Source organism: Chlamydotis macqueenii, chromosome 4 (genome assembly GCF_036417535.1).
Source record: "Chlamydotis macqueenii isolate bChlMac1 chromosome 4, bChlMac1.mat, whole genome shotgun sequence".
NCBI lineage: Eukaryota > Metazoa > Chordata > Aves > Otidiformes > Otididae > Chlamydotis > Chlamydotis macqueenii.
Window position 1 is genome coordinate 17,126,115 of NC_141559.1, and position 24,401 is coordinate 17,150,515.

Below are 24,401 nucleotides of genomic sequence, written 5' to 3' on the forward strand. Positions count from 1 at the left end.
GTAACTTCACCATAAAGGACAGTTATTAAATACCATTTAATTCAAATTAAATGTTGAATTCTGTCTATAGAAGATCGATCATTATTCATGTTTCTTCTGGTGGGAATATGTATCTCAGAGGTGGGAGCAGGGATTGGTGTAAATTACATTTCTAGGCCTGTGCAATGGTAATGGGAAAGGGATTTCTGTATGGATCACAATTTGTATAGTCTAGTCCACTAGCTTGATCTGACTGAAGTATTTCTTTGGAAAGAGCAAACTTCTTTGGTTGTAAGCATTTGTCTGAAATATAGACCTATTTTAAAAGGTAAATATTATGGGTGTATGTGACATCAAAACACTGTGCTAATAGACAGCAGAGGATCAGGAACTGATTTTTTCAAAGAAATGTGTTTCTCTCTCTTCTCTTTCAACACCCTGTTTTCACATTCTGGCTTGCATCTTTAGCTATTCCTGTGAGTTTGTTTCATGTTTTTCTTCTTGTAAACCACATTTTTATGCTTTCAGCTGTGTGATTTGGAAGTGCTTTTACCATTAATGGTCTTGCAAACTACTGTTAGTCATGCCACTTCTGTAATGTAATGCATATCTAGTAATATGTACCTCTGGTTAGAAAGGTCTTTGTTCTTTTCAAAAAACTTAATCCATTCAATGTCCCCAAGATTTCCTCAACTGAGGGAAGGGGGAGATTTATGAGAAAAGATTGCTTTTTTGGTAACAAGAAATTCAAGTTTTGACTCATTGAATTATTGAGCCTCTTGCATACTTGTTTGGGTTTCTTGCAGTTGACGTCAATTACAGTTTAATTCTCCTGATTCTTCTGCTTGAATTATGTTGTCCTCTGATCTTTAGTGTAAGGGTGAGCATAGCCTTTTTGAGCCGATCAGGAAGCAGTGATGCCCAGAGTCATTTGCACATCATCTCAGAAAGCTATGGTGAGCATGCAAGTGAAGGAATTCTGTTGAAACAGACACAAAATAATGCTGAGGTTGACCCTACTAAAAAAAGAAAATGTAGTGTTGACTTCTAGTTATATTTATTCTGAGACTTCTCACACAACATTTTTGCTTTTCCCTATTCTCTTGTATTCCCGCTTGTAATTCTAGGCCATTAGAAGTACTTTTAAAGGACTGAGGACAAGTCCAATCCTGTCCAAATATGCACTACTCTGCTGTATATAGTGACATATTTTGAACAAAAGTAGTGCAACAAGACAACCTGATAGCACTCTGAGTTGTCAGAGGAGCACCAGTAAGTCACTTTTTGTTCTAAGTGAAGGGAAGGCAGTGGAATTACCAGCAGAATATAGGCAATGTTTGGCTCGGAAAGGGTATTGTGTTTAGAAATAAATAGGATCTAACACATTTTAAACATGATAATTGAAGAATCTGGAGTTAACAAGGTAACATTTTTCTAAAGTGTTCCTAAAACAGTTTTTCAAAATAAATGTCACTTTTCTATGTGGGGAAAAAAAAAATAATTTGAGGAAGTGTGAAACTCCTTTGGTGTAAGCCTTTGTAGTGTTGGCTATAATGATAAATCCTAAAAAACTTCCTTGTGCCTTCCATTAAAAAATAGATTTTTTTTTTTCCCTGTGAACAAACAAATCACGTTCATCTTGTTCTTTTAAAATAGCATTATTTGTGGTAATTAAAGCCACAAACAGGAGAGACGTTCTGATTGAGCTTTATTGCAAGGCCACAGATGGAAAGCATGCATTCAAAGTACTTGTATAGTGGATGTAAACTAGGCCAGATGTGAATTTCAGAAATGACCTAATGACTGTAATTTTAAAAAAGCTCTCAACACTGTTGAAAATCAGATCTCATTTTGGTGCTTAACCTCTTCAAGGTGTCTGAAGTTTTACACGTTTTCAGCTTCATACATAGAAGCTCACAGCATCAGGACTAGCAAGAGAGTTGTTACTTGAATTAATTACTACGTATTTGACTGTTTTTGCTATGATACACTTACATGCAGCTTTACTAATACCATCTTCCTTTGAAAGGTATTTTAGGAAATATTTTTAAGGACTGAACAGTTCTTTTAGCACCAAGTGCAGCAAAACAAAAAATGGGTAAGACAGAGTATAGACATTTAGTGGAAAGAGGAGCAGCATTTGTCGTATACTTGACAAACCAAGTTTTGATTCCTAACTTGCTGCAATGACTGACATGCTCTTCATATGTACAAGTTCTACTGCTAATGATACTCTAAAAAAAAAAACAACATTAAGGTTTGAATTTTTTTTTTAATTTGTAAATTTCTAAACGGATTGAATCCTGCTCAGAGGTATAAAAATTTGCTCTATGTATGGATATTATTTGGAGTGGAATTGTGTAATTTGCAAGTTAGACCACAGTGGACCTGCAGCATTCAAAACCCCATGCAAATGATTTATTCATTTCAGCTTTCCCATAATGTTTTTTTGCACGCTACCTGAGCAAAAAACTGTTATTGTTAATTGCAAAATATACAGTAACTTTAATTCCATAGGAAATGAAGACTGCTTATTTTAGCATCTATTTGCACCTTGGGAGTTGCTCCTTTGACTTTATTGCAATAAAGGCCTGGAAAAATAACCGTTAGATTATACTTTTAGGAAAACAGGAGATTTCCATGAACTTGGTTTTGGAAATACTTCCCTCACTTCATAATGTGTAGTTACTTGGGATTGGTAAGTTCTAACGGATCTTTATTCCATATTGAATACAGTTTTTCAATATTTTTTTCTTCATGTATGTATTCTGTGTAGCCAATCCAGACTATTTGTAGGAAGAAGGAGGACTTCCAGTATTCGCTGCTGGAATATAGCAAGCATCTGTGTAAATCTTTCTCGTACTTGCATTTAGCTGGCTTCCAGTTCTATCTGTGTAATTTAGTATCTTTTATAGTAAGCTAAAGTCTGTCTTGGTCTGTGCCTGACAGGTGGAAGTCACACAGGTCAGGTACGCAGTGTGGGAGCAGGCAGAGGCGCTGGCATTAGCCTGAGCTCCAAGATGGAGGTGCCATTGCTCCACCTCCAATAGTTTATCCGATCGCTGGTACTCATGACCGTGTATCCTTGCCTGGGGAAACTGTATATATGTGAACATGTGGGAAAGCACCTATGGAAATTAATACCTTTCTTAAATTTCTTTATTCCCCTCCCTAGTAGCCATTTACAAAAGACATAAAGGTGCGTTTCTAAGGGTACTCCTGTATGTTGGTTTTATCTAGCAAGGGGGGCTACGGTGGCACCTTCTGTAAGACGCTGCTTAGAAGTTTCCCCTTTATCCAGTGGACTCGGCTGGGCCTAGGGCGGACCTGCTGCTGGCCAGGACTGAGCCAATTGGTAGCAGAATGTTCCCTGATAATGCCTCTGCGATAATGTATTTAAGAAGGGGGAAAATTAAAAAAAAAAAAAAAAAAGAAAAAAAAAAAAAAAAGAAAAGGAAGATGATGTGAAGAAGCTGAAGCGGGGGCAGAGAGGGGGAGGCACGAGCCTTGTGGGCCTTGTAGGCCTCACCCTCTGGCCTCCCACCAGGTGGCCGACTGGGCTGGACTCAGCCCAGCCCAGCTGCAAGAAGTGGAGAGGAGATGAGAAGAGATCCTGAGAGGTGTCTGCCTGAGCTGATTGTGAAGAATTTCTTGTGAGAGGAACAGCTGCAGATACCAAGGTCAGTGAACAAGGAGGGGAAGGAGTAATGCTGCTCCTGGCCAAGACTCCCCTGCAGCCTGTGGTGAAGACTATGGTGAGGCAGGCTGTGCCCCTGCAGCCCGTGGAGGACCCCACGCCGGGGCAGGCGGATGCCTGAAGGAGGCTGTGGCCCATGGAGGGCCCGCTGGGGCAGCTGTTCTGGAGGGACTGCACCCCGTGGAAAAAGGACCCATGCTGGAGGAGTTCACAAAGGACTGTAGCCCATGGGAGGGACCCCATGATGAAGCAGGGGAGGAACGTGAGGAGTTCTTCTCCTGAGGAGGAGAAGTGGTGTAAAGTGACATGTGATGAACTGACCATAATCCCCATTCCCTATCCCCCGCCCCGTGCTGCTTCGGGGTGGGGAAGGAGGGGGATAATCGAATATAAAGTTAAGTCCGGGAAGAAGGAGGAGTGGGGGGAAGTTATCTTGTTCTCATTATCCTGCTTTGATTTTAATAATAAACAAATAGTTTTCCCCACGTCGAGTCTGTTTTACCCATAATAGTAACTTTAAGGATCTCTCCTTGTCCTGATCTCAAACTTCGAGCCTTTTTTCTTATATTATCTCTCCCTCTTCTCTTGGAGGGCGGAGGGAGTGAGAGACAGACTGCATAGTCTGGTCCTGAGTGGGGCTAAACTACGACATCCTGTCATCTTTTGTACACAGATCTGACCCTTCCTTTGTAGAATTGCTCTGCAGATGACAGAATATGATGCTGCATGCAGTTATATCCCTGTGTGTTTCCCAGAGTCTGATGTAAGACCTGTCATTCTCTCAGCTCAGATGTTAGACTGAATGGGTTAAGAGGTGAGGAGGAGGCTTTGAATCAGAACAGAAAGATTAATTTTAGGCTCTGCTAAACCACAGAATTTAACTCTAACCTGCTCGAAACAGCACTGCAAGGGCATTGGGGGCATGAGTAGAGCAGTGCTGGGTAGGCAGAACTTGTGGAAATCGCACTCATTTAGGGGGCTTTGGGTGTGAACTTGTACCTCTGCCCATCTCTGCCCATGTCCAGCAGTGCTATCGGGTTAAGGGTTCTGAAAATCTCACAGCTTTTCCTGTAGTGGTGGATTTGGGTTGGTTGTTGGATTCCTGAAATCAGTGGAAAATGATGATGAGTCCTCTTACTAGTAGAGAGGAATAAATCTCATGTTAGCAAAACGTCTCTTAAATTTGTATGGCCTTTTGAATCCAATTATTACTGCCGCTTCAGTTAACTAGAAATAGTTTCAAGTACAGCTGAAAGCGTCTCTCATTAATGAGAGCAGATTGTCATCGCAATGGTAAGAAGGCAATAAAAGGATTTTGGTGATGGCTGGAGTCCTTTGGCTGCATAACACAGTGGCACAGATGCTGGGTACTGCATGTGTCACTGTAGTGAGGATTTTGCTGTAAGAGCACCGGCTGTTATTCCTGGGTTAGCTGCTGTGACAGCTGCGCTGCTGGTGAATGCCCTGGGTGGGTGTTCTTGCAGAGAGCTGAGGGTCATTGATATTCTGAATGTTTCTCAGAATACTGCAGGCATGGAGACTCCTTCCTGTAGTTCTGCCAATGTTTACTATTATCACAGTAGGTAAAATACGCAAATGGTGACGGGTATCTGGGAAGCAAAAAAGCTAGTTTCCCTAAAAGCAGTTTTTTTGTTTTACATCTTTAATTACGTGGATTTACCAAATGGTTCTAACTTTCTTAGCATCTACATAGCTTTTATTCCCAGATCTCATTTGGGTGTGCAATGTTAAAAAGAACAGGGAAACAATTATACAGTAAAATTTTTTTCCATTTACATTTAAAAAATAGCTTACTACCTGCAAACACCTTTTTTTTTTTTTTTTTTTTTTTTTTTTTTCTTACAGTGGAGTTAGAATGAGTTTGATGGGATTTCTTGTGGTGTTTTTGGTTTTAATTGTTTTTAAAGCAGACACTTGCTCCTTCACAAGCTGGCTTTTATTGATTTTTGAAAAGTGAAGTTTTTTTCAAGGTCTTGCGTTTTATGTTTTTAAGGAATGTCTAAAACATTTTTCTTTCTGATCTTCCCATCCATCTTGAAATACATTGTAACATAATTACTGGGACAATTAAGAACAGACAGGACTGCAAAGGACATGGAAGGGACTCTATGTATATATATTTTTTTTTTGTATGAAATACCTTTTAATAAAGAGAAAATTGATTTTTTTCAACAGGATATTAAAACAGGGAAATTAAATGCCTCAGAGAATAAAAAATAAATTTCTAGATGCAATCATTTTAACTCCACAGATTTTCCAAGAAGCAATTAATGTAAGAATACAAGAAGGTTTGATATTTGAGTAGTGTTTATAGCTGGTCTTGTCAAAGTCATCAGCCTGAATGTATAGTTATAGGCAAAAATACAGTTGTTAAATGTAAGAGCGGGTGCTTTTGGAGGTGAGGGGCAGTCATATTTTACATTCTTTACTTTGGGGCTTCCTGCACTACTGGGAGAGCTGAAGGACTTGAGAACTGGGGTGTTTCTGTCATCATAATAGAACATGATGTGTCACTGTGAACACAAAAGCACAAACTTATTAATTGTTGCTGACTAACTGAAGATTTAGTATTTGAAAGTCTACATTTGTTTATTTTGCTTTGTTTTGCTGTCAAGGTGACATGCTTGCAGGACTTCTTTGGTGATGATGACGTCTTCATTGCATGTGGACCTGAGAAATACCGATATGCTCAGGATGACTTTGTATTGGATCACAGTGGTAAGACTGTACATCCTAAACCCACTGCAGTAGTCAACTTCATTGAGAATTCTTCCTCCCTCCTCTCCACCCCCCACTATCCTGTTATGTACTCAAGAGGTGAATGATTTAGAAAAATATACATGGGAATTTATTTTCCTATGGATTAGAAAGTTTTTCCAAGTCTTCATCTGGATCCTGTAAGTCTGTTAAAATGCACTAACAAATCTGATGTTTTCTTGGAAAAAAAATACTGTCCCTAAAGTTGCATGGGAAACAAAACTGAATTTTAAAAGATTTGGTCATGGATCTAATGGATCTAAAATCTGTTTAAAGTGTTCACTTTTACAATCTGTGACTATAAGATGATTTCCATATTGCTGTCTTCATGAGATTTTTGAAAAATCATATATGTGTCCATGCTCATTTCAAATCTTAAATTGTCATGCTACAAATTCACACAATTCCAGTCTTGTCTCCTGGAGGCAAAGTCTTGAGCCTGTTTATATTGTGAGGTTACAGGGAGTGTGGGTAGGGAAGGAGGTGAGACCAACAAGGACTTTGTGCCTGTGCTGTCTGCCATTGACAGATCATGAATTTAACTTGTTTACAAAAGTTATTTTTCTGTAAAGAGAAAATTATAATGTAAGCTCAAGGAAAAACCTCTCTTCTCTACTGAGGAGTTTTGGAATTGACTTGGAATATCAAATCATATATATGTTGTTTTTTTCATAGAATCATGAAAAAACACATTCATAGAATCATAGAATGGTTTGGGTGGGAAGGGACCTTTAAAAGCCATCTAGTCCAGCCCCCCTGCAAGGAGCAGGGACATCTCCAACCAGATCAGGTTGCTCAGAGCCTCATCCAACCTGGCCTTGAATGTTTCCAGGGACGGGACACCTACCACCTCTCTGGGCAACCTGTTCCAGTGTTTGACCACCCTCATCATAAAAAATTTCTTCCTTATATCTAGTCTGAATCTACCCTTTTTTAGTTTAAAACCATTACCCCTTGTCCTGTCATTACAGGCCCTACTAGACATGCTTTTTATGTCAATATTGATTCAGCTGTAGAATCACTCTGATTTTCTTTTATGAAAAAATTAATCTATGGTAAAGAAATCTTACCGTGGCAAGAATCACCAGATTATTTGAGGAGAGCTTCAGGTTGTCAGTGAGAGGTTCTTTTTTTGCTTTCCTCTAAAGCAAAAGCACCTCCTGTTTATCTGATTTTCACAAACTCCCTAATTTCATTACAAAATCTTCAGTTACATCAAGAAGTATAGGTATATGTCTAACCACTGATCCATACATTTGGATGGATGGAGGATTCAGCTGGCTCCCATTCTATTGTTATTGCGAACATGCGACTTTTCCAGAACTGCCTTATGTTGATTCAGCTAGTGTGGAGGTGACAAGAAGGGTATTTTTTTAACATCATTTTAGACTAGCTAAGATATGATTTTTATTCTTTTGCAGGAATAGAAAAGCATAGTTTTATTAAATCACACTGCAAATCCCAGTCTGGTCAAAATCATAATTTCCCTTGCAGATTTTAAGTTTCTTTTCCCATTACACCATGCACAGACTAATTTGGCTCATTTCCTTTCTGAGAACCCAGTAATGGAGGGGTTTTTCCCCTCCCTTGTATCTCTTCAGTTTTGGTGGTCCCTGGTTCCTCTAATAACTCTGGAGGTCTTAATGGAGAAAAGCAGGTTAGGTACAGAGTGGAACATTACTTGGCTATTTTTGATGGTGATGTGGTATCATAATGATGGCATCGACATCGTGGTGGTGAATAACGGACAAAATTAGGAGGGAAATCTATATGATCCCATTGGGAGTGATTTGCAATGGGTGCTAACTGTAGGTATTAAAATACTTCCCAAATGTCAATGCATGTATGCCTATTGATTCCTTCCCATTTAGGTTGTTCTTTTTACAGTGATACATAGCTGATGGTAAATGACAGTAATCTATTGTCTCAGCCTTTTGTAAACAGTCGACATTTTTCACCTCTTTAAAAATTGGTCACAACATCAGTTTCTTGCAAAAGAAGGTAAATGGTGTTTCCTGTGCAGTTGCCCTATATGAAGCTGCTGTTACAGCATGCAGGATTTACTGAATTGTCGGAAGAACTTTGGCATCAGCTGATTTCTTTACTCTTTCAGCTGTGTATAGGTACAAACTTCAATTACAGTAATAATCCAGCTTCGAGACAGGAAGAAATTTTACATACAGAATGTTACATACATCGTTTAAGTAGCTCAGATATGTTTGTATGGTGTGCAGGTTAAAGTTCTGAGATGCTCTTATAAATTTGTTTAATTCAATTGGGCAAGCATGTTTGTAAAATGCTGATGTTAATTTCCTGGATAATAAACAGCAACAGTAGTGTTTGGAGGAAGCCTGTTAAAATTCTATCTACTTGCTTTGTAGAATGCCGTGTTATGAAGTCCTCTTATTCCCGATCATCTGGCATGAGACATACTGGGTCCAAAAGTCCAGGACCTTCACGTCGAAGCAAATCACCTGCCTCAGGTACTACTTCTAGGAAAGAGCTGAACACATGAAATATAGGAAAGTTAGAATTTGTTTAATGGGGAGAAAAAACTGTTGGCTCTATCTGAAATATGAGCACTATGCTTCATTTCCTGAGGGGAAAGAAATGTTTTTTCAGTTTGTCTCATAGATTTAATACTAATTCGTAATAAACTTTGCATTTATTTTTTCATCCTGAGAAGAAATGTGGTTTCTGTTTTTTAATCAAGAGGCACAAAAACTTTCAGTTTATGAATATTGGAATAATTTGTGCTAATTGTACGCTTGGGATATGTTTTCAGCATGGCATTTGATTTTCTTAAAGACTGTTGACTACAGGGTTATGTGGTTAAATTTGTTTTCATTGAACTACAGTACACCCTTAAGTGTTTTGAAATTGAAAGATTTTTCCTGTATAAGCCAAATAATGTCAGAAATACAGGATTTTTCTGTTTCAAGTAATTTTAGGACATATTCTGCAATGTTATTGCCCATTAACAGAGAATTTTTTCTTCTTGTGCTTCCTGTAATTTCAAAGAAAGGTTCACATTGTGTTTTTGCCAGCAGTTTGGCTGAACACCATGTGTTCCAACCATTTAGTCTTTTATGCAACTAAATAGAAGGAAGAAACTTGGTCTTTTCCTTTTTTTTATCTCTGCATTTAATTTCTCAATACAATAAAACTTAATTAGTTTTTTCCCTCAGACCTGCAGAAGTAAGCCTGAAATAAATTGAATATGTAAATATACAATGTTCTGAGTGTAACTGTACATGTAAGCTCCTGTGTGTATATTCAAAACTGCAACATGTTCCATATTATCATTTCCATATTAATATTTGTTTTTCTTAATCGATGCAGATTAGAGTAATTTTATGTCTTTGGTTTCTTTCAAAGTGGAATATTTATCATCTGTTTATAAAGGTTGAATATTTAACTGAAAAGCTTCAAAGAAGCATCATAGTAACAACAAAGAAAAATGTAGCATGAAGGGCAAGTTTCACAACTGATCTACATTTCATGCAGTCCTTTAAACTCCAGTGAGATCACATGGAATATCTATCATCAGTGAATTTTATGCAAAGTATTTAGAAATCAGTGCTGTCATTTCCTTACGTATTTCTACTTGGACATTCCTTTGGTTAGGTTAATTTTTGAAAAAATTATGCAAAATATCTGGTATTTTTCCTTCTATTTACTTGCCTTTTTTTTCTCATGTAGTCTTTACTTCTCTTTATTTACCCTTCTTCCTTTCATGCATGTTCAGAGCTGTTTAATAACTTCTTTCCTTAATGTCTTTTTCCTTTGTGTCAAATATATGAGTACAGTAAAGAGGGGTGGCCACTACTCCAGTGCTTATTCTTCCGCAAAATCCCCAGGTGAGCCATTACTATTATGGCCATGTTTCACTAGTGTGTCTCCTCCCTCTCCATTTACCTGTATTCTTTTATCTGTATTTGTGGATATTTTCAAGCTTGAAACACACATTTTGCATTCGGTGAACCAGAGGCATAATGAGTGTAGGATCTTTTTTGAAGTAGCTTCTTTGCGTGAAATAATATGAATGATGCTTTATAGTTGTTGGACATCTGCTAATGGTGTCAAAGTTAATTTTGTAAAGGTATAATTTGACTACAAGTAGAGGTGCATATATATTCTAAAGCAGATTATTATAGAAAATTTCAGCCAGTGCAAAAAGACAGTGCTAAGAGTTGCTGAAAAAAAGCAGTGCAAAACCACGTGTCATAGTTCTTCATTTTATTTGCAGTTAAACAAATAAGTTAAGACTTTGGACCAAGAGAACAATTTAAAATATATTCATAGGTGTTTCAGTTTTCAACATGCCAATATGCTAAAGAATTTTAGCCTAATACTTACTACTTAAAGAATGACAGTGAGGATTTTTTTTTCTATATATTCGGACTGCTATACATGTAAGAAACCTCAAAAGAACTTATAGTTAGAAAACAGATAAGAAAGATAAGTTTTGCATAAACATGAAATAATCAGAAAATCAATAGCAGCGGACAAGCTTGTGCCAAAAATGAATACAGATTGCTTGTATGTTTTTTGGTTAAAAAAAAAAAAAAAGTACTAATATCTGAAATAGAAGTCTTGTGGTTTAACCCCAGCTGACAACTAAGTACCACACAGCCGCTTGCTCACTCTGCACACCCCAGTGGAATGGGGGAAGATACTTGGAAGGGGAAAAAATGAGAAAACTCATGGGTTGAGATAAGAACAGTTTAATAATGGAAATAAAATAATAATGGTAATGATTAATAAGTTACAATGGAGAGGAAAAGAACAGAGAGAGAAATAAAATCCGAGAAAGACAAGTGATGCAAATGAACACAATTGCTCACCACCAACCAACCGATGGCCAGCCAGTCCCCGAGTAGCAGCTCCCCCTCCAACTTTCCCCCGGTTTTATTGCTGAGCATGATGTCATATGGTATGGAATATCCCTTTAGTCAGTTGGGGTCAACTGTCCTGGCTGTGTCTCCTCCCAGCTTTGTGTGCACCCTCAGCCTACTTGCTGGTGGGGCCATGTGAGGGACAGAAAAGGCCTTGACTCTGTGTAAGCACTGCTCAGCAATAACAAAAGCATCTCTGTATTATCAGCACTGTTTTCAGCACAAACCTATCCCAGCCAAAACTAGCACAAACAGTGCTGACTCCTTATAGATGCAAAATTTTTACATCTACACGTGGCCAATTCCGACTTTTACTGTTGTTGCAGTTGTGTACCAACTCACATGCAGGGGATCTCAGAAGACACTGGGCAAGCTGTATCTATAGGCAGCTCTTTTAAATAGGATCCTCAGCAGAATGTATCATGCGTTGTAGAATCATAAAAGGACAAAAGTTGGAAAGGACCTCTGGACGTTGTCTGGTCACTCCTATGACTCAGAACACCACCCTTGGCCACCAAGCATATCTAAGATGTTAGCAAAGAGCTAGAGTACTGTCAGTGTAGGGCTGGGCTGTTCTTCCTCAGACAGTTCTGAGAGGGAAGAAGATTATGTTAACCAGCCAATTTCACAGGTACAGCTTAGTGGTTCTGTGGATGCTTGAAAGGATGGTAATGACTTAGAGATAGATAAGTATGTCTTATAGTGTAGGCCTCGATAGCAATTTTCAGGAAATAGTGACCTTTCTGTGAGCTGAATGAAAAAAATTTGTGAATAAACATTTTTTTTTTCCTTCTGTAGTAATAGTTGTTCATTTGGAAGCAAATTCTTCTACTGAAATATCTCATTTTTGGTCACGAACTTTACAGCGTAGTATTTTTTTCTAATGGCTAGACCAAATTGTGTACACCAGAAGCAGAAAACTGTAAGATAGCATTCACTAGCCCTTTTCATCATCATATTGCAAATTCTTTATAAAACAAGGATGCATTGATATGTCAGGTTTCAACAAGGTTATCTAAAACAAAGTGATGAAAAGAAGTCTCTGCAGGAGGGACGTATACTCCTAAATGCTTTTATCTTATCTTATTTTTGTCTTAAAAAGCACTTAAATAATTTTCTACTCTTCTTACAGGCAACCCTCGAGATAAAAATATCCTAAACATACTGAATACTTTTTGTAGAAAAGACTAAGCTCTTTGTCCTGTAACAGATCTGGAAATGTAAATCCAAGTTATCAGACTTCAAGACAGACTTATTCTGTAGCTAAATGCTAATTAGTTGTAGTATCTTAACATCACACGTCAGGGAGAGATTTTTGTGAAAAACAGGCATTTGTGGAAGTTGCAGTGCAGTCAGCCTGACCTACTGGCAAATGGACTGCTCACGTTGTAAATATAGTACTTGGAAGGCATCTTCAGCACTCAGAGAATGTTCGGGTACTAGGTTAATAGACACTTCTAAAATAAATCCAATAGCACTGGTTAAGAAGTGACGCTTAACCCATGACAGAACTCTGAACGTCGAAAGGATATGTGCAGGTGTAACTATATTTACTTTGAAGCGAAGTTTCTTTTTCCCAGGGTTGCTTTTTCTTTCTGAAAAAAAAAAAAATTCTTCAGCAGGAATCAACTATGAAACCTTTTTAGCTCTTAAATTTCTGCCTAGTGTGTTCCTCTCCCAGGAAAAATGTGATTCAGCTAGAGAGGAAATAACATTGCATCTTACAATGTTGCATCATGTTTATGTATGATGAATACTTTGCTATTCATCAGTTTGGGTTTTTTTGTTTGTTGGTTGGTTGGTTGTTTTTTTTTTTTTCAGAAAAATACAAGCTCTGACATAAGTCAGACATAATGGATGTTTTATCAGGCTACTTTGGAAAAAATGGACTTAAAATGAATGAACCCTTGCAATCAAGAGGGACGATATTGTATGTTGTCACAGACACTTGAACTTCTTGGGAGTTCAGAAATAACCTACTAGCTTTTACCTTGTTGGGATTTTTTTCCCCTAAATCCATATTTTTCTGAACTACTGCTCAAGTTCTTGATCATCCAAACAGCTCATACTTCTTGTTTGTTTGTTTGTTTGTTTTTCTTGGAAAAAAAACCACACAAAACAATTTGTGTTCTGTGAAACATTCTACCTAGAAAGTATGGCATTGATGGAAAAAGGAGAGATGGAGGGTCAAATATCTTTATGAACACTTTCTCTCCCATATTTTATTGTGTGATATCACAATAAACAATATAATTTTAAAAGGCTATGACTATTATTTGTGCACAGCTCTTGCACTAGCAAAGGACAGATTAGGCCTTTTTAATCTCTAGAAAGACAATGCAATATTTTTGTGTCATCTTGGTCCCATATCCAGCCACATGAGTTCTGGGAGTGCAGTTGTGTGCCATTCAAGCATATGATTTATTCCTAAATGCTGAGGGGGCTGGTTTGGTCTTTGTGTGCAGACTTGAGTGATAACTTGTCAAAGGTATGTTGTGTGTAAAAGCAAGTTAGGGTTTTTGACTTTTATTCTTCTTTTCTTTCATGTGTTTGTTTTTATTGCTTTGGCCAGTTAATGGAACCCCAAGCAGTCAGTTATCCACCCCAAAATCTACAAAGTCCTCCAGTTCTTCACCAACAAGCCCAGGCAGCTTTCGTGGACTCAAGGTAAGTGCAAGAACCATAAGAAAACCTAAATTCCATTATGCATTGAATGATGCATTACAGTGATGCTGAAGAAGAAAAGAGGGGAAAAAAATAAAAGGGGTTATAATTCTATAAGGTAGTGTTTCTAGTACGATTTTATTTTTAGTTGAATTGGAGAAGAGGTCTGAAGTAAGATTTTTGTACTTTGTCCTTGGGAGGCAGGATGGAACTCTCAGCTTAGGCAAGGTGAAGGTTACTTCAATATACCAATTTGCCCTCCAATTTTTCCATTATTTCCTGGACTGCAGGTCATTTATATTCCCTCAACCTATACAAATGTAGTATCCTCTTTTGGATACCTTATAGTCTTGTAGCATTGCCCAAAATTTCACATGAAGAACCATTCTCCATCTGTGGCACACAGTTTCAACCCTTAATGCAGTTTCCTACCTGAAAGCATATGAGAGGTTCCTTTGAGATCAGCCTGATGTCTGGCAGATTTTTCTTTGTGTTAAACCAAGAGAATTCTCTTCCTTTCCCACTTAAAAATTGGTAGCATTTACCGTTCTTAGGGGCTGCTCTGTGCATTTCACTTGGTAAAATAAAAGGAACAGTCTGGAGCACAGTTGAGCATCTTACTGCTGCGTTTATGCAGCTGTCCTTTCAAGGAGAATTTTCTTATGAAATCATCAGTTGTAGCCTTTCTGAAAGCACACTGGGTGTGCTGCACTGATTATTCTGATCAAGTAATAGCTCCCATCAGTAAACACAGCAGTTGTGAAGAGGCTGCATGATTCTGTGGAAAACTGTTTTCTCAAGAGACTGGCTAAAGGACATGATTTGCATATTATTTAGATTTGGGTTTTGACATGTTAATTGTTACCAAGTCTTCGTCTGTTTTGCAAGGAGTATGGCATTGATTTCTGCCACACTTCTGTGATAATTCTGAAGAAAGATTTTTATTTATTTGTTTAATATATTTTTAGTTGTTTGGTTCATTGAGGCAATTTAGTGTTGATCTCTGCCTTTATGTTGTTGAGCTGTACCATCTCATGGCTTCTCTTTGTCCAAAGCAACATAGATTGACCTTTGCCCTATAAAGCATTTTCAAGGGCAGTAATAGCTCTGACATTGAAAATTAGAACTATGTATCTTAACATTTTTTCTGGACAGATCTACCATGGAACTTACAGTAGAGGACACCAAAATCACTAGGCTTGAGGCTCTCAGCTGGTCTGCGTTATATTTAAGAAATGCTCTTTTGTCTTTCTTTAATGAAATTACAAGTTTAGAAACTAGATCATTTGGTTCATTTTTTTTCCCACGCTGTCTTGTCTTTTTAGCCGAATTATCTCCATTAACATGGAGATAATTCTGATAGTAACAAGCAATTTTCAGTAAAGTGGATGTGTCCTCTTTCCCCTTCACTGTCAATTTCACTGAAGTCAACTGTTGTACTTTTTCATTTTGGAATTTAATTGATGCTGGATACTAATGGGCTTTTATGTCAAATAATTCATTCCAACATGACCAAAGAAAACAGCAAAAACAAATTAATTATCTCAGAGCTGACGTGTTACTGAAGTAGTGAGTACCTCTTGTTTTATCCCATTAGGATGCATCTGTTCAGTAGGAGGATCCCCCAGGTGTGCTACTGAGACTAGCAATAGGGAAAGTTATCTGGTGAATTTCAGGATAAATTCCAAAAGGATCAAGTGCACTGTGCAGTGACTCTTGTTTCTTGATTATGTTCTAGTAGTAGGGACTGTTCTGGTGAAGTATCAGCATAAGACAAGTAACAGAGAGGCATGGTTTTATGCAAAACCAGATTCTTTTAAGAAATCCATTATTTTTGTAGGATCGATCTTGGCCAGTCTGGTGAGGAAAACAGAGGGAAAGCAGGCACCAATTTTATTATTTTGAGATTACTACTTTTCCCTACTGTTAAATAATTCCTTGTTGCTAAAACTGCATCACTCTGCAGACAAGTAGTCTGGCTTCCTGCACCTGTATAAAGAAGGTGCCATGAATACAGCTGAATGAAATTGTAGATATAAATACTATGTCAGACAGTGAAAGAATAAAGTATATTTCTGAGTTTTTGGCTTTGGCTGATTTGTTGTGTAGAAATTATACATGTTTATTTTTGTAGAGTATTGAAACAGCAACACTTAGTAATGTTCGTATATGAGCTTGGGGCAGCAGAAGAAGGGAACAAATCAGGGTTGATGTTTCTGTCTCCTGTAAAGAGCAGACCATGGGAGCAGCTGTGCATGAACTATGCTTTAAAAACTGTGTTGTTTGGAAAACCAGAGCAAAATAAAATATTTGACTATAGATTAGAACCTGGCTAAGCTTTTTGAAGTTTAACAATCAACACAGAGCTTAAGTGATAATGCTAGTCATCAAGGCAGTAAACTTGCAAAATATACTGATTGCAACAGCAATTTTTTTCTCCGTCTCACACATTGAGTCTTACATCATGTTCTCTGAATGCCAGTTTTCCTTTAAAGTGAGCTCTCTTCAGTTCCCAAGGATTCCTTCTGCTTCGCAACACTTTATAGGCAGAAGTGGTATGCTCAGACACAGAAAACTCCTTGCAGGAAACACTCCAGCTTATCTTTAAAGAGAAGGGCTTTCCTCCTTCCTTTTTAGGTCTTCCAGGCTGAATGCCCTTATGCTATTAACTGTTCAGTACATACAGTAAGCCACTGTGCTGTCCCAACATGCCAGTCTTGCAGAAGTGTTTAAAAAAAAAAAATAAATTGTACTGGAGTCTGAGATTATATTGAAGTAAGGAATTTATGCTGTGGCTCAAGAATAGTAAACATGACAGAATTTTGCCACAGCCACACATAAATGCCTTTATTCCAGTAAGTGACAAATATGTATACCATACACACAATTGCATGCAACTATGTATTTTTTTAAAGTTGTTTTTATTTTTAACATCACAATTTTAGCTCGTTACTAAGTATTTCACTTTGCAGAGAGTTTGTTTCAAGGTAAAGATTTACATATAAAAGTTATGACATATGGGCACAAAGTAAAACACTTTGTATGATATTCTTTTTTGAGCAAATATGCAGAGTTTCTTATTTTTCTATTAACTTTTCCATAGAGATTAAAACTAGTGCATGGATTAAGAAGTAACGGTAATAGTGCATTAGGTGGCACAGGACAACTGACTGAGAGAAGTCTTTTTGCTGTTTTGTAGGCAGGTGGCAATTGAAAGGTTTAACCTTTTTCTTTGGTTCTAAGTGAGCACTTATAGATAACCAGATAGGCAATGCTGTTAGGGATGCTTTGACTCTTAGCTCTTCCAGTACATCTTTTACTAAGCACACTGTGTACCATAGAAATCATCCAGAGACTAGAATAAATACAAGATTTTGAAAAGTGTTGTCGTAACTTCCCTATGCTTACTTACATGTGGTTTATTGTCCCTTCTGGAAATTAAGTACTACAAAGTCTTGTCATCTTTTTGAAAAGAAAATTAAATGGCACAAATAAAGAAGCTTTACTGTTGAGGCTTTTGTTAGAGTCCCAATTATGCTAAATAGCATTGTGTTTGAATTTGTCTAAGTATTACTTTTTCAATTGATTGACCAAATGACCAAAGTGAAAGGGCATTAAAACCTGATCCAACAAATAACTTAAGCACTTGCTTAACTTTAAGCTATTAAGTAGTCCCTTTTACTCCAATGAGGAAGTTAATGTACTTAAAGTTAAACATGTGCTTAAGTGATTTGAAGGATTAGTGCCTATCTTCATCAAGGTTTTAATCTCTTCAGTTCTGTACACATGTGCTTCTGTTAGCAGTTACATGTTAAGAATATTTGCATGCAATTATCCAACCTAGTGACACAAGTGCAGTAGCAGTTCTTAGAGGAATTCTTTAACAGCTGCCTTTGTTGAATTTAAAATTCAGTATCTTTCTTGCTCATACTGTAGATAAAAGAGTTAACTAATATATGCTGGTAGGGATACTGAGGTATTACACTTAGTGTTAAGGCCATTCAGCATTGTCTTCAGTTTGCTAAAAGGTTTACATAATGTGATGGAACTCAAAATCTCCTTAGAAAAAGGGTAAATCTTTATGTGGTTCTTCAGTGTTTCCAAAGCAGTGCAACAAAATGCGTAACATTATACGTATGCCGTAGCACGTATGCTCAAATTAGTGCTAGCAAAATCACTACATTCTAACTGGCTGTCATTACAAGTAGCTCCTCAGTATAGTTGAGTAACTAACTGTTTAAGTATCGCTTAAAAAATACAAAGTTTCTATCTTACAGATTATGCTAGTATTAAGTATTACAATAATAAATACCAGCAATATCTCACTGGAAAGACTGATTATATAAATAACATTACATTTATATTTCAAATATCTTTTAGCCCTTTCTTACTGTAGCCTTTCAGGATGAATTACAGTGACACTGCAAAAGTGCCCCCAGATTTCAGAGACTACTTCTGCAAACAGTTAATTCACAATTTCACTTAAATATTCAGTTTATAGCTGATTTGTCAGTAATTTGAATGTTTTCATAAAGAAACAGAAAGCTTCTTTGAGGATATCAAGAAGTTTTCCTGAAGATAGGAGAGCTCACATTCTCTTCCTAGCCTTCGGATGACAGGTTGCCACAGCAACGCCAGATCAGAACTCAAGGAAAAGTTAACAATATTAGGCATACTTGTGTATTTATGTGCTTTGATGATATTACAGGATCAAAATAGTAACATTAATATTTGTGTAGGGGTCCCATATTTCTGTTGGAATTTTCCAGGTACAAGGATGTGGGGGTGTGTCCATACATGTACGTGTGTACCATTCAGTTCAGAGTCTCTTCAGCACATTATGAATGTGCTGCAGGACAAGGGCAGCACATTTCATGCATCTTGGACATACTGTGAAGGTGTTGAGCAACGATAGGAGATCTGACGGGCATCAAAGAAGCACTTGCACATATGCATTCAGGACAATGTACACAGGATCTTTGTATGCCCAGCAACCTGATGGCAAAAATCCTTCATTTCTATCCAGACAGGCAAGAAGGACAGGGACAGGAAACCTTTAGGAGGGTGCTCTAGAAGGCATCATCCCCTGTAGCTGTCAAGAAGTTAGGTATTTCCTTCAGTACGAAAAACAGCCCAAAATGTTTCCACAAAAATTTGTGTCATGGGCAACTAATCTAATCCTGAGTGCAAAGGTTTGTCAATTAAGGTATCAGTCCATTTCAAGAGAATATGGATTTATATCTGTGGATCCTTCCTCACATACTCATGAGACAAAAAATAAAATCCCACCAGATGTGTAGTTATTTGAGATTACTTTCTTATGTTTCTCTACATTTCGGTTTTAAATATAAGCACTATGTTTACATTTTTTCAGGTATATGGTAGCATTTTGACTCAATAGATTTATTAAAAATCTTTGTTAATGGACCAGTAGATGTAACTTGATTACAATGACTGTCAAGCTGCTGCTTTTTCATTCCCAAATCACTGACTTACACTCTGATCCAGATTTTAAGGGAATCTTGGGCTAGTCCCTGCCTGCTACTCATACATCACCTTATCTTTGAGTACCCATTTCAGTTCGTGCTCTTGGACCCTGTGATGGTTTAAAGTTTTTTATGTTTTTTGTTTATGTTACGTTTGTTGGATTTTTTTTTTTTTGTGCTTTCAATTTCTTATCATTAACTTACTTATCAGGTTTTCTACTTTTATCTGGCAGGATGCACCTGCTTGGCACATTATACACTGGGTATTTCAGATAATAAAAAATAAAATAAAATCCTACAGCGCAAAGTATAAAATAGAGTTTTTAATGGGTTGGATATTATTAGTGGTGAGAGGAAGAATGCCAAATACCCGTTCCTTAGTTATTATGTCTAAGTATAATAAGCACGTTGGGTACTAAAGTAGGTGTGTTAAGCTTATGGATGTGACAAATCTACTGTGAGTTTTTCTCACAAAACCGTGTGTCATGTTGATAAACCTGGTGACTTAAGTTACAGTTAGTCTGTATAAAATAACATAAAATGTAGAGAAATGTGTTTAGATATTTTTATGAACCTGGAAAAATTATTATATCACAGAAGGTAGTTCTGCATGTGAAAAAAACTGGGCAGGTTTTTTTTCAACTCAGTAACTTTTGTTACTTTTTACAGCATCTTTAATTAGTCTGTGTGAGATATGTTCACCTGATTTGTGTTAATGTGAAGCAATACTAGGGTTGCGTGGTGAAATGTGACCCTCTTTGTATATGGAATCTTTAATTATCCTGTTTGTTCTTATATAGCCACAGGCTTAGGGGAAACAGGAAGATGTGTACATAGTTCTATAAGTTTTGTTTAAAGTTATAAACGTATTTGGGAGGTTTATTTCAGTTATTAAAAATGTGTTTGGCAGGATTCACTCCTGCCTTAGCAGTTTGACATAATTAAGGATTTTACCTGCTTAACAGCGCTGTTTGCATAAGAAGGACACTTACTTGACAATGGAGTGAACGAAAGGCGGGAAAAGCGGGCTGGGCACTGATGACCACGGGCACGTAAACCCCAAAGATGGGACCAGCCGCCTCTGTTCTTTTAGCCTATTAACACCTGTATAGCGGCTAGTGATAAGCTCTTGGCCAATCAGTACCTGCCACGAACGGTGTGAGTAACCAATGGAGTGTAGATTGTGAGCTCCCAAAAAGGAGACAGGCACGATGGGGGGACCGGGAGAGGTTATAAATACTGTAATTGTAAACAAAGGGGTGTGCGTCTTGGTGGAGCGAAGACTCCTGGCGCACCCAGCGCTGTTTGCTTGTTTCTATTCAATAAATTGGAAACTATAATTGGAATCCTGTTTTGGGACTTAACTCATTTATAACAGTCTATAAAATTATATGCAATGAGCTTTGAGAACTGTGAGTTCATTCTCGATATCTCTAACAACTATGTTGCATTGTGCATTTGGTTCTGGATGTGCTGTTGAAACACAAATTACTTATGGGGAGATAACTTGAGGGAAGTAAAAGCAGTAAGTGTTATATTCTGTATTGGATAGTATTTAAGGTCTGTGAGCTTTTAAAAACAAAGAATCAAATTCTGCCTCAGGTCTGAGTTTTCTAAGACTTGAATGCATCCTCTCACATACATACACAAGACCTGGCCACTCTGAATTTATCATATCTAAGGGCAACAGTACTGGAAGTGAGCAGTAGTGCTGTGTGGAGTAGAATACAGGAGGAGGAATTTTTGCGAAACCTAATCTGTAGTGTGATTGTAGATATCATCCCTATTCACTAGTGTGGTATCAGAGTAACATGCATCTGTTTCTCTTCTCGCTACTTCAGGAATGGCTAGTGAACAAGTCTGCTTGCACATCCAAAATCTTTACTTCACCTTCAAAATACCTGCAGCTGTTGGGATGCCAACAATACAAAATCATCTAAATAGTACGTGTCACTGGGTAGTTAAATGATTAGAAAATTACTTTAATAATAAAAATCACTTCATTGTCTGTCACTTATTGTCAATTCCTATCTCCCCCAACTTTTCTGACTAGTCAGGCACCTTGCAAACATCTTAAGAGTTCATTTCTAGTGTCCTCTGACACAGTAGGGAAAAACTAGACTGATTTTGCTGCTCAGGAACTGAGACTCAGACCTACAGCAAACAAATGACACACAATCTCTGTTGTAGAGTGAGTTCGACCACATGTCTACAGCCATGAGGGAAATCAGTGGCAGAGCTAAGGTTAAACCTGCCATTTCAGATTCTGATTTAGCACCTCAGCCACAACTGCAGCATTAGATTTTTTTTTCCCCTTTGTATTCCTTTTAGCTTTTTTTCCTGTTGCTGTTTTGCTTCCTTCTTGTAAATACTGTGGTAAGAAGGAATGTGCCCAGTCATGCTTTGACCTGATTACAAGGATGAGGGAAGCTGGAAGTGTGGGCTAGATATTCCCATGTATTGTCAGTCACTGAAAACCCAAAATAGATTGCTAATACTTTGCAATACTTAGATGACTAATACTTTGCAGTGATCTGTTCTGTTATCTCTGCTTCATGCTTGAAGAAAATGTGACTGACTGGTGAAGAGACTGACTCATAATTTTGCACAAATTTAATTTAACCCAAATGTCCTTGTTCCTCATCCTTGCTAAATAAATCTATAACTCAGACAGCAGCATTAACATAGCCTGGTTTTAAGTCATTACCGAGGAGCTGAGCAGTAGCTGACTAGTTGCTGCTTGATGCCACTTCTATGCCAAATGTTAGTAAACATAATTGTTTTAAAGGCTCTGCAAAACTAAGTTGTACAGCTTCTAGTTACTGTACCTTTAGCTGATTTGGCAGCTGAGCTGCAAATAGAAACTTAAACATTCATTAGCATTTCATGAGCCTTTAGACAATATCCCTATCTGTCAGTTCAGTTCTTTCATTGACAATAGTGTTAATGATTTAAAATATTCAGCAGTGTAACCAGACAATGTCAGCTAAAATGGAAAATGCTGTATTTGCATTCCTGGTGTCATGCAAAGCCATTTCAATAGACACTGAGCTTAAGGCAGAGAAGCCTTTTAATCCTTTATGTGGTGAGAACTACTATAATAGCCCATGAAGAAAACAAGATATGGAACTTCACAGAACAGCAAGAAATGTTACTTAGAGGAGAAGGAATGATCTAAAATATATTTTAATTTCATAGAACATCCCTATACTTGACTGTAATGGGATAGCTTATAAAACAGTGGTGCACAGAACACATCCTGTACATTTTACTATTTATGGCATTCGTTCCTATGCCTCCACCCCTTTTTAAAATAAAAATTAAGTGTTGTGTATGTCCCTGGGCAGTATGCCAGGATGATTTTAAGTAGAATTTTGAAGATTCCGATCAAGTACCAATTAAGTTGTTAGTGCAGCAAAAGTAATTTTCTTCAGCCTTTATCCTTCAGAATCATTTAGATATTTGGTTTTTACACAGTGTCATAGTTACTGAAACTGGGTCTGTGTATGGATACATATCAGATATCTAACCTGAAATGCTTGTAGATGTCATAAATCTTCACATCTGTAATAACCTATAATATAGACCACTAGATTACCAAGCAAATTTGACTGTCATAGATGTGCCAGGCCACCTATGCCAAAATTCTGTTTTGAAAATGAAAACTAGTAAGGCCATGGGAGAATTTATACATTACCTTCCTAGCATGCTTCTGTGCTAATCTAAAGAGAGCACATCTTGACAGAGTTCAGGTAGAGAAACCTCAGACAGTGCTAGCTATGAAGAGATGTGTTAGACTACAGCACGAGAAGACGTGCTTGTTGCACAGGCCACTGGAATAGTTTTCTGGAGATAAGTATCTCTGGCTTATGTGAAAATGTATGCAGAATGTATTGTAATGATCTTGTTGCATGGAATGAGGAGGGAGCGTTGCCTGCACACACACTGGCTCTATACTGTTTAGATAGGACTTGGTACAGCTAGAGGAAATTTTCTTTGTGGTTTACTGAATTCTGTTCAACTGCTTATCTAAATAGGAATATCAGGGCTGGATCTTAAATTGGTGCAAGTGAGAATGATCTATTATAATGACAATGAACTGTGAGAAGGCAAGAATAAAAATAAGATGGGAGTAGAAAAGTAAATGTATAGGTGTTTTTAACATGTTTTTGTGGTTTTTTTTAACTTTGCTGTTTTTTTTTTTTTTTGTCTGGCTCCTTCTTGTGACTACTTTACCATCAGAAATAACAAGTTCTTATGTGCTTCCACAGATTCCTCCACATGGTGGATCTTCTTCCAATGTGAATGGTGTACCTGAATCACTCTGTTGCCAGAGTCCCGAAGGTAGGATGCCAGTAATTGCTAACAATCCTTGCAAAAATTTTGTTGTAAGTGTCTGTTGGGTTAGCAGTTTTAGGAGGTTTCTGATGACTCCATATAATTTATTCTGAGATGTTTGATACTTTATCAACAACCTTATCTTGGAAAAATTGTTACTACATTTTCTACATCAAGGCAGTAAAACTAGGAAATACTTTTTTTTCCTTTTTTTTTTCTTTTTTTTTTTTTTGTCAAGTGGAAACATACTATTGGACCCTGCTCTTCCGTACTCACTATTAGGAATTAGAGTGATTTTGAACATGATCTGCAGAGAGAGTATCACCAGAAATGTGTTTGTGGCTGGAGCCCTCCTCAAAACAGCACATACTGGTTCAGGGAGAACCCCTAGGCTCATCAACTGACCTTTAGCTAAACTTAACCTTTCATTCCTTATCTCTTTAAAGCAATGTTATTTTTAATTATTATTTTAAATTCCATTTAGAGCCAATTTTTATATTTAAAAATACTGAAATAAGCAGCTAACAAACTTATTTGGATGTTTCAGCAGTAGCTAAGGGA

General features: G+C 37.4%; 1 protein-coding gene across 5 annotated transcripts in view; it reads left to right on the forward strand.

Annotated features, from left to right (window-relative positions):
- The window catches only part of DCLK2 (doublecortin like kinase 2), a 93,057-nt gene that overhangs the window by 44,534 nt on the left and 24,122 nt on the right, over positions 1-24,401 (forward strand). For 3 of the 5 annotated variants that reach the window (XR_015258429.1, XM_086746809.1, XM_086746806.1), the window contains exons 3-7: positions 6,313-6,415; positions 8,836-8,937; positions 10,264-10,314; positions 13,925-14,019; positions 23,774-23,846. Coding sequence is in view for 3 of the 5 variants with exons in the window: in XM_086746809.1 (XP_086602935.1) it covers positions 6,313-6,415; positions 8,836-8,937; positions 10,264-10,314; positions 13,925-14,019; positions 23,774-23,846 (424 nt within the window). In the remaining 2 variants the exon portion in view is untranslated. The remainder of the gene's footprint in view (positions 1-6,312; positions 6,416-8,835; positions 8,938-10,263; positions 10,315-13,924; positions 14,020-23,773; positions 23,847-24,401) is intronic. The other 2 variants (XR_015258430.1, XM_086746807.1) reach the window with 1 other exon arrangement.